This window comes from Heptranchias perlo, chromosome 27 (assembly GCF_035084215.1).
Source record: "Heptranchias perlo isolate sHepPer1 chromosome 27, sHepPer1.hap1, whole genome shotgun sequence".
Classification (NCBI taxonomy): Eukaryota; Metazoa; Chordata; class Chondrichthyes; order Hexanchiformes; family Hexanchidae; genus Heptranchias; species Heptranchias perlo.
The window spans coordinates 6,492,818-6,503,887 of NC_090351.1; the positions used below are offsets into that span (position 1 = coordinate 6,492,818).

Genomic DNA, 11,070 nt, shown 5'->3' on the forward strand with positions numbered 1-11,070 from the left:
ACAACTCCTTGCACTGGAAGACCAGCAAGTTTCGGGCTGACCAAAGGGCGTCTTTCACCGAATTGATGGTCTTCCAGCAGCAGTTGATGTCCATCTCGGTGTGCGTCCCCGGGAACAGCCCGTAGAGCAGAGTCCTGTGTTATGGAACTGCTCGGGACGAACTTGGACAGATACCACTGCATCTCCCTCCAGACCTTCTTTGCAAAGGCACATTCCAGAGGGAGATGGGTGACTGTCTCGTCTCCACCGCAGCCTCCTCAGAGAGCGTGTGGTGGTGCTGAGACTCTGGGAGTGCATGAAGGATCTGACTGGAAGGGCCCTTCGCACCACCAGCCAAGCTATGTCTTGATGCTTGTTTGAAAGCTCTGGCGATGAGGTGCTCTGCCAAATGACTGACAGTCTGCTCGGGGAACCAACCGACAGGATCCACCATTTCCTTTTCCCGCAGGGTCTCAAGGACGTTACGTGTGGACCACTTGCTGATCGCCTTGTGGTCAAAGGTTTTTCTGCACAAACTTTTCTACAAAGGACAGGTGGGGCGGAACGGTCCAACTGGCTTGGAGCCTTCCGTAGCAGCCTAGCCAGGCCCATCCTTCGCAACACCGGGGACACAGAACCTCAGCACGTGTTTGCGTACCGAGGGTCTAAGCACAGCTTGATGCAGCCGCACACAAGTGGCCATCAGGATGAGGGTGACGTTGAGCACGGTTTTTCCCCCCTTTTCTCTGGAGATTTGTACAGCGTGTCCCTGTGGAACCACAGATTGTTTTCAAAAAATATATACTTTATTCATAAAATTTGCAGCAATTCATACAATACAATTGTCATATCACATTCCAAACGTACATGTCATTGCCTTCAAGAGAGCAGGATCCTTCTACCATTTCAGTGATTTGACTGGAATTGAGAATTTGCTTTCTGCATAGCACATTTGGTTTATTCTTGCTGGTAATCAAATTTACTGCTGCTTATTTGACTTGCAAATGAAGGCTGAAAGGTATTCAAGATCAGCACAAGCTTAGTGACTGTAGCTCTGAAGTGTGAAGTATTTGATTCCTGAGTTTTATTGTATTGATTTTGGGCCAACTCTGCAGTCTTCTGACCAATGAAAATTTAATTCTGAAGCCCAAATTTGACAGCTTAGTTCTGGTGTATCCAGTTAGATAGAGGAACCTTTGGGAAATTAACCATTTGTTTGTCTGTCTTTCTTACAGGGATTTACTGCAGAGAGAAAGATTCGTCAAGCTGGAGTCATCGATTGATTTCTTTTCTCTTCCCCAGCAAGCACATTACCCAATGCAGTATCTTCGGGGAGGGTTTACGCAAGATTAGTCTGCCTCCACCACCCTCTGTGTTTCCCAGTCCGATATGGAACACAATTTATCTATTTTCAAGCAAACCTTCAGTTCTACCACTTGTCTGTGCTTTTATCAAAAGCTTAAAAAAAAGTACAAAATGAAGCAAAAACAAAAAAAAATACAAAAAAAAAGGTAACGCACAGGCTTGGGGCAGTGAATGAGCAGGAAGCCTTATAGTTTCACAACCTTATAGGAGCTTGATTTAAAATCAAACGGCATCTTACATCAATGCTAATTTGAAATTTGTAAGTTTATTTGCCTTTATATGTTAGTAATGAGAAAAAAAAATCTGTGAAAAAAAGCTATACAACTGAAACACTTGAGTGCCATGAGTGCTGGCTTTCATTAAACCTTTCAGTACAAGTTTGTTGATGCTGTGGAGCACTGCAGCCTTGGAACACTTTTTCCCTATTCCAGAAACTAACAGATTTGTGCCTAAAAACAAATATCACTGTTATTTCCCACAAAGGGCACCCTGTGTAATGCCGAATGAAAAAGAAAACGGCTGATTTTTTTTTAAGTATATTAATGCATCAAGGTGGAAATGTTAATCGTTGGTACTGTATATATGCCTTTTGCATAGAAACAGGGAGACTAGTTGATATCAAGCGTTAGTAATCAAATAACTGGTCTGTGTTCCTATACCAAATAAGATCAGGAATTTAATTGATGTTGATGTGGGACAGAGGCAGTACCCTGTTTCTTTTTCGCCTCTGCTCACAGTTTGGGGTTTGTCTAAACTGGGAGATTGCTTTGTTCTTGCAAGAAGGAAAAAAAAACACCTGGCTTTCTCCTGTGTCCCTGTTAATGGTCATGAAAAAGAAACTAGAATAAAAAGTTTTACCATAAATTTTGAAATCTCGAATGGACTTTCTTCACCTAGATCACTGAACACTCATTCTGAAATTCTTTCATTGGTTACATTGCCTGAGCTTGGATGGTTGACTTAGTGCACGCTGTGCCTTCAGATTACTAATAAATTTAAGTACGAGTAAGAGCTTTGCAGCAGAAATTGCAGACAATCTACACAAATAAGGCAGAAAATGTGGCCTTTCATCCCAATGAGGGTGGTCAATGGAGTCCTGGAAAGAAAGCACCTGCTGCATGTCACCATCTACACCAGCAGCCTGTCACTTCCTGACATTGGGCTCTACTTTTTTGGGGAGTTGGGTGGGGAAGAGGGAAGAGGGAAGAAAGGCACTTTCACAGTAAGTGATTGATTTGATTTGGAATGGCAGATACTGTAATGTTTCCCACAAACCTCCCTCAAAAATTGAGGGGGTGGTTTTTGAACCTCCAGGATAGGCAGAAAGAGGACAGTTCAAAATAGTCACAGATAATGCAGGTGGTGCAGCTGGGAGGCTGGTGTTCCACAGATTATCTGAACAATACATACTTACATCTAGGGAGTGAATGGGATGTATGTTATGCCCCATGTTGGAATACTGCCTTTTGACCTGACTAGCTGCCTTTTGCTAGTGACAGCACATCTGAAGCAGCAAGAGCTACATGTCCATCCATTCCTGAAAGTGATGGAGGTACTGTAGCAGACCTTAGCATGGTTGGAATGATTAAGATTTATGCTCTATTTGAGAAATCCGAATTACACCTACCTCTGAACCTGTCCATTTCGAGACAGACAAGGGCATCATCTCTCTCCTAATTGATGGACCCACCACGATCCAAATCGAATAGTTTACTGGGTCCAGAATACGATGCATTCCTTTAAGTGCACGCTCAGGCCCTGATAGCATTGTCCAGTTGTTGAGGGCTGGTAGCATGTTTTTGTTGGCTTCTGTTACTTTACTTCTCACGACAATGATGAATGGCGTTGGTAGAAAACCAAAGGTAGTTATAAACCAGCATGTATCCACTCTCCAGTGGTGGTCACAGATACAGCTCTTCACCTATCACTAGCCTGAGTAACATCTCCTATGTTTGGTAGGAGTGGGTGTGCCCATCTGAAGGGAGTTTGGGCATAGATGAAATGGCATTCTCATTGCAACACAACTAGATTCAAGCTCTGGTTTTTTTAATTAAGTATTTTCCAAAATCTTCTACAGACATGTTAACAGTAAATGGGTAGTAAGAGGAGAGGTGGGGCCAATTAGGGACCATAAAGGAGATCTACTTAGAGGCAGTGGGCAAAGCTGAGGAAGAAGATGCTGCCAGAGTCTCGGTAAAGGAAGATATAGTTAAGACACTGGATGGGCTAAAAGTTAAGGAGGTATTAGAAAGGCTAGCTGTACTTATAAGTCATCTGGTCTGGGGAGAAATTGTGGAGGTACTGACCATAATCTTCCAGAGATCCTTGGGTACGTGGAGTGGTGCCAGAGGACTGGAGAATTGCAAATGTTACACCCTTGTTCAAAAAAGGGTGTAAGGATAAACCCAGCAATTATATGCCAGATATGTCACTTGGACGAGTGTGGATTGATTAGGGAAAGCCAGCATGGATTTGTTAAAGGCAAATCATGTTTAACCAACATGATCGTTTTTTGATGAGGTAACAGAGGGTAGATGAGGGCAGTGCAGTTGATTTGGTATATATGGATTTTCAAAAAGTGTTTGATAAAGTGCCACATGGTAGACTTGCTATTAAGATTGTGGCCCATGGAGCAAAGGGGGCAATAGCAACATGGATACAGAATTGGCTAAGTGACAGGAAACAGTGGTGAATGGTTTTTTGGACTGGAGGGACGGTGGTGGTCCCCAGGGGTTGGTGCTGGGACCACTGATTTTCTTCACATACATTGATGACTTGGACTTGGGAGTACAGGGCACAATTTCAAAATTTGCAGATGACACACAATTTGGAAGGGTAGTGAACAGTGAGGAGGATAGTGATAGACTTCAAGAGGATATAGACATGCTGGTGGCATGGGCGGACACGTGGCAGATGAAGTTTAACGCAGAAAAAGGCGAGGTGATACATTTCGGAAGGAAAAATGAGAGGCAATATAAACTGGAGGGCACAATTCTAAAAGGGGTACAGGAACAGAGATCTGGGGGTATATGTGCACAAATCGTTGAAGGTGGTAGCAGGTTGAGAAAGCGGTTAAAAAAGCATATGGTGTCCTGGGCTTTATAAATAAGAGGCAAGGAAGTATTGTGTCCAGTTCTGGGCACCGCACTTTAGGAAGGATGTGAAGGCCTTGGAGAGGGTGCAGAGAAGATTTACTAGAATGGTTCCAGGGATGAGGGACTTAATTACATGAACAGACTGGCAAAGCTGGGATTGTTCTCCTTGGAACAGAAGTTTAAGAGGAAATTTGATAGAGGTATTTAAAATCATGAATGGTCTAGATAGAGAGAAACTGTTCCCATTGGCAGATGGGTCAAGAACCAGAGATGATTGGCAAAAGAACCAAAGGTGACATGAGGAAAAACTTTTTTACACAGCGGGTCCTTGAGATCTGGAATGCACTGCCCGAGGAAGCGGCGGCGGCAGATTCAATCATGGCCTTCAAAAGGGAAATGGATAAGTACATGAAACGAAAAAATGTGCAGAGCTACAGGGATCGGACAGGGGAGTGGGACTAGCTGGATTGCTCGTGCATAGAGCCGGTGTGGACTCGATGGGCTGAATGGCCTCCTACTGTGCTGTAACCTTTATGATTCTATGAAAGCACAGTACTCCGTGACAGGATAAGATGGGCATTTCCAGGCCATGTATTGAATAAGACTTGACACACTCCCCAGACCTTTTTTGATATGAGTATGGTGCAAGTCTCTCAGTGGATCTGTCAAACTAGTATTTTAAGAGGATTTAGAATGAGAACACACCCACTGATATGCTGCCCCTTGACCGGTTTCCTCTCCACAACTCTCTGAACTTGGAGTGTCGACAAATCATTGTCCAAGCTGACTACCAGTCAACTTCGTCCCACCACAGGACCTCAAACTTAATTTTGGACTTTTTTTCATATAGTCTCCTCCCTGTCCTCTGTTTATGACCAGGACATCATCTCTCCTAATCTATGCCATGTCTACATAACTTGAAATCCCTGTGTCCAAATCACAGGCACATTTTGGCTGTCACTTCAGTCTCAAGTTCATCACCTCTATCTTTCCTCTTTCTTTGCCTCTCAAGCATTTCCCTCCCGTTTCCTTCCTATCATCCAGTCAGGCCACCTTTCATTTCTTCCCTTAACATGAACTACTTTTCCAACCCCACCCCCCAAAATCCCTACCCTGACCCATCACTACTCCTGTGCCTTCCTGCTGTTATATCATTGTGCCAGGCTTCAATCCCCCACAGCTACCCTCTAATTGCTGCCTCCTTACAAGCAGAGAAACTCGTGGATAGCACGTTTAGCGAGTTGGTCACACCGCAGGTAAAGGGTATACAGGCAGGAAGTGAATGGGTGACCACCAGGAAGAGTAAGAGATGCAGGCAGGTAGTGCAGGGGTCCCCTGTGTCCATCCCCCTCTCAAACAGATATGCCACTTTGGATGCTGTTGGGGGGGATGACTTATCAGGGGAAGGCAGCAGCAGCCAACTTCCTGGCACCACGGGTAGCTCTGCTGCACAGGCTGGGAGGAAAAAGAGTGGCAGAGCTATAGTGATAGGGGACTCAATTGTAAGGGGAATAGACAGGCGTTTCTGCGGCCGCAACCGAGACTCCAGGATGGTGTGTTGCCTCCCTGGTGCAAGGATCAAGGATGTCTCGGAGCGGCTACAGAACATTTTGGAGGGGGAGGGCGAACAGCCAGCTGTCGTGGTGCACATAGGCACCAACGATATAGGTAAAAAAGGGGATGAGGTCCTAAAAGCAGAATATAGGGAGTTAGGAGGTAAATTAAAAAATAGGACCTCAAAGGTACTAATCTCAGGATTGCTGCCAGTGCCACGTGCTAGTCAGAGTAGAAATAGGAGGATATTTCAAATGAATACGTGGCTAGAGGAATGGTGCAAGGGGGAGGGATTCAAATTCCTGGGACACTGGAAACGGTTCTGGGGGAGGTGGGACCAGTACAAACCGGATGGTCTGCACCTGGGCAGGGCCAGGACCGCTGTCCTAGGAGGAGTGTTTGCTAGTGCTGTTGGGGAGGGTTTAAACTAAAGTGGCAGGGGGTTGGGAACCTGAGCAGGGAGAGAGAGGAAAGCGTAACAGGAAGGGACAGAAGGTATGGAGTAATAGGTAAAGTGTTAAAAAAGGAAAAAGCAGGAACTAAGCGTCACAAAACAGATTTGAAAGTTCTTTATCTGAATGCACGTAGCATTCGTAATAAAATGGACGAGTTAACGGCACAAATAACTACGTATGGGTATGATCTTGTGGCCATTACAGAAACATGGCTGCAGGGTGACAACGACTGGGAATTAAATATGCCAGGGTATTTAACAATCAGGAAGGACAGGCAGGAAGGAAGGGGAGGTGGGGTGGCTATGTTAATAAAGGAAGGAATCACTGTAATACAGAGAAATGATATTGGGACAAAGCATCAAGATAATGAAACAGTTTGGGTGGAGATAAGGAATAATAAGGGAAAAAAAACATTAGTGGGCGTAGTATATAGGCCTCCTAATAGTTGCAACTCTGCTGGAAGAAGTATTAATCAGGAGATAGTCGGGGCATGTAATAAGGGAACAGCCATAATTATGGGGGATTTTAATTATCATATTAACTGGACAAATCAAATTGGGCAGAGCAGCCTTGAGGACGAGTTCATTGAGTGCATCAGGGATGGATTTCTTGAGCAGTATGTAACTGATCCTACAAGGGGGCAGGCAACCTTGGACCTGGTCCTGTGTAATGAGTCAGGATTAATTAATAATGTCCTAGTTAAGGATCCCCTTGGAACGAGCGACCACAACATGGTTGAATTCCATATCCAATTAGAGGGTGAGAAGGTTGATTCTCAAACAAGCGTACTGAGCTTGAATAAAGGAGACTATGATGGTATGAGAGCGGAATTGATTAAAGTGGACTGGGAAAATAGATTAAAGGGTAAGACGGTACATGAGCAGTGGTGTTCATTTAGGGAGTTATTTTACAACTTTCAAAATAAATATATTCCACTGAGGAAAAAAGGGTGTAAAAGAAATGACAGCCATCCGTGGCTAAGTAAAGAAATCAAGGATAGTATCCGACTAAAAACAAGGACATATAAGGTAGCCAAACTTAGTGGGAGGATAGAAGATTGGGAATTCTTCAAAAGACAGCAAAAAGTAACTAAAGGATTGATTAAGAAAGGGAAGTTAGATTATGAAAAGAAATTAGCAAAAAATATAAAAACAGATAGCAAGAGTTTCTATAGTTATATAAAAAGAAAAAGGGTGGCTAAGGCAAACATAGGTCCCTTAGAGGATGAGACCGGGAAATTAATGGTGGGAAACATGGAGATGGCAAAAATGCTGAACAAATATTTTGTTTCAGTCTTTACAGTAGAGGACACTAAGAATATCCCAACACTGGACAAACAGGGGACTCTCGGGGGGGAGGAGCTAAATACGATTAAAATCACTCAAGAGATGGTACTCAGTAAAATAATGGGACTCAAGGCGGATAAATCCCCTGGACCTGATGGCTTCCATCCTAGGGTCTTGAGGGAAGTGACAGTAGGGATTGTGGATGCTTTGGTGATAGTTTTCCAAAATTCCCTGGACTCAGGAGAGGTCCCGGCAGATTGGAAAACTGCTAATGTAACACCGTTATTTAAAAAGGGTAGTAGGCAGAAGGCTGGAAATTATAGGCCAGTTAGCTTAACATCTGTGGTGGGTAAAATTTTGGAGTCTATTATTAAGGAGACAGTAACGGAACATTTAGATAAGCATAATTTAATAGGACAAAGTCAGCATGGCTTTATGAAGGGGAAGTCATGTCTGACAAATTTGCTTGAGTTCTTCGAGGATATAACGTATAGGGTGGATAAAGGGGAACCAGTGGACGTAGTGTATTTAGACTTCCAGAAGGCATTCAACAAGGTGCCACATAAAAGATTATTACTTAAGATAAAAAATCACGGGATTGGGGGTAATATTCTGGCATGGGTGGAGGATTGGTTATCAAACAGGAAGCAGAGAGTTGGGATAAATGGTTCATTTTCGGACTGGCAACCAGTAACCAGTGGTGTTCCACAGGGGTCGGTGCTGGGTCCCCAACTCTTTACAATCTATATTAACGATTTGGAGGAGGGGACCGAGTGCAACATATCAAAATTTGCAGATGATACAAAGATGGGAGGGAAAGTAGAGAGTGAGGAGGACATAAAAAACCTGCAAGGGGATATAGACAGGCTGGGTGAGTGGGCGGAGATTTGGCAGATGCAATATAATATTGGAAAATGTGAGGTTATGCACTTTGGCAGGAAAAATCAGAGAGCAAGTTATTTTCTTAATGGCGAGAGACTGGAAAGTACTGCAGTACAAAGGGATCTGGGGGTCCTAGTGCAAGAAAATCAAAAAGTTGGTATGCAGGTGCAGCAGGTGATCAAGAAAGCCAACGGAATGTTGGCTTTTATTGCTAGGGGGATAGAATATAAAAACAAGGAGGTATTGCTGCAGTTATATAAGGTATTGGTGAGACCGCACCTGGAATACTGCATACAGTTTTGGTCTCCATACTTAAGAAAAGACATACTTGCTCTCGAGGCAGTACAAAGAAGGTTCACTCGGTTAATCCCGGGGATGAGGGGGCGGACATATGAGGAGAGGTTGAGTAGATTGGGACTCTACTCATTGGAGTTCAGAAGAATGAGAGGCGATCTTATTGAAACATATAAGATTGTGAAGGGTCTTGATCGGGTGGATGCAGTAAGGATGTTCCCAAAGATGGGTGAAACTAGAACTAGGGGGCATAATCTTAGAATAAGGGGCTGCTCTTTCAAAACTGAGATGAGGAGAAACTTCTTCACTCAGAGGGTGGTAGGTCTGTGGAATTTGCTGCCCCAGGAAGCTGTGGAAGCTACATCATTAGATAAATTTAAAACAGAAATAGACAGTTTCCTAGAAGTAAAGGGAATTAGGGGTTATGGGGAGCGGGCAGGAAATTGGACATGAAGCTGAGTTCGGATCGGTCAATGCCCTGTGGGTGGCGGAGAGGGCCCAGGGGCTATGTGGCCGGGTCCTGCTCCGACTTCTTGTGTTCTTTAGATTTGTGGTTGGGATCAGATCAGCCATGATCTTATTGAATGGCGGAGCAGGCTCGAGGGGCCGATTGGCCTACTCCTGCTCCAATTTCTTATGTTCTTATGTTCTTAACACCAACTGTCCCCATCCTCTCGCTGTTCTACCCACTCATCATGCCCACTGGGTGCTAACCTCGCCAACCTTCCACTGTCCCACTCACCCCGAGGACCAAGATCAAACACCAACTCCCTCAGTACTTTGGATGAATTATTTGAGAGTTTGAAATGCTGATTTTTTTCAACAATAAAAGTTTTTTTTAAATTACAAAATAATTTAATAGGTTTGATTGCAACAGTTTAAAGAAAATGCTGTGACTATGTAATTGATCATGCATGTGAAGGCCTATTGCCATGGTAACAAGCTGGTGTAGTTTGGTATGTGTAGGCTATGCCTCAAAAAGATCACTAGCTGCCATTGAATCCCTCTCCCCTGCCCCTCCATGCACAATTAAGAGTATGTGTACTTTTGTCAGTAAGATTGAGACTGACTGTTTCTCTCCTCTTCCCCCACCCCCACCATTTCCCTTCAAGCTGAGGCTCTGCCATGTCCTAGCCCTGAATCTGCATTTTTTTTCAGTTTCTCTCAACTCCCCTCGTGTCCTGTGTTTATCTTGTCCATGAGATCCACATCCTGCTCCCTTGACTCCCTAAACTTGTGACTGCTCAACTTCCTTCGCTAGCTGCCATTGTAAATAGTTCCTCAGATAGTGTCTCCCTCCCTTTCAAAACCTCACTTATCAAGCCCTTCTCAAAAGAAACCACCCTTACCCCCTCTGTTCTGGCAAAGTACCACCCATCACCAAGTCCTTGGAACATTTGTTGCTTCTCAAATCTGTGCCCATCTTTTCCTTAATTCCATATTCGAATTGAATCGCTCCATCAGGTTTTCATCCCTGACACAGCACTAAAACAACCCCCAATGATATCCTCAAATGTGACTGTGATGCATTATCCTACCTCGACATCTGTGGCCTTTGACATGGTCGACCACACCATCTTCCTCCAACATCTCTCCATTGTCTAGCTCAGTGGGATTTCTTTCACTTGGTTCCACGCTTACCCATCCAGTAGTAGCCAGCTATGGCTTCTCTTCACACCCCTGCACCATTCATTTCCAGAATCCCCTAAAGGATCTATTGTTGGCTCTCCTCTTTGTCAGCTGCATGTTGTCTCTTGGCAACATCAGCCACTGACATGGAGTTAGCTTCCACATGTAAGCTGGTGATACCCAGCACTACCTCTCCTCCACCTCTCAAATGCTCCAGTGGCTCAGTGCTGTCAGACTGCTTGTCCGACATCCATGTTTAGATTAACTGAAGAAAATTGCAGCTCATGATTGAGAAGACTGAAGCCATTGTCGTTGGTTCCTGCCACAAACTCCATACCCTTGCCACTGATTCCATGCCCCCATCCCAGCCATTGTCTCTAGCTGAACCAGACCATTTGTAACCTTAGTGCCAATGGGGTGCAGATACATAAATCCTTAAAGATAGGATTTCAGGTGGAAACAGCCACTTTTTTAAAAAAAAACAAAGATTTTGCACATAAAGGTATTGAATATCAAAGTAAGAAATTGATA

At 44.1% G+C, this 11,070-nt stretch overlaps 1 protein-coding gene across 7 annotated transcripts in view; it reads left to right on the forward strand.

Moving 5' to 3' along the window:
- Nucleotides 1-2,208, forward strand: part of csde1 (cold shock domain containing E1, RNA-binding) — a 122,488-nt gene extending 120,280 nt beyond the window's left edge. For all 7 annotated transcript variants that reach the window (XM_068007249.1, XM_068007250.1, XM_068007256.1 and 4 more), the window contains one exon: nucleotides 1,215-2,208. In XM_068007249.1, the coding sequence (XP_067863350.1) occupies nucleotides 1,215-1,262 (48 nt within the window). In that variant the 3' untranslated portion in view covers nucleotides 1,263-2,208. The remainder of the gene's footprint in view (nucleotides 1-1,214) is intronic.
- The last annotated feature ends 8,862 nt before the right edge of the window (nucleotides 2,209-11,070 follow it).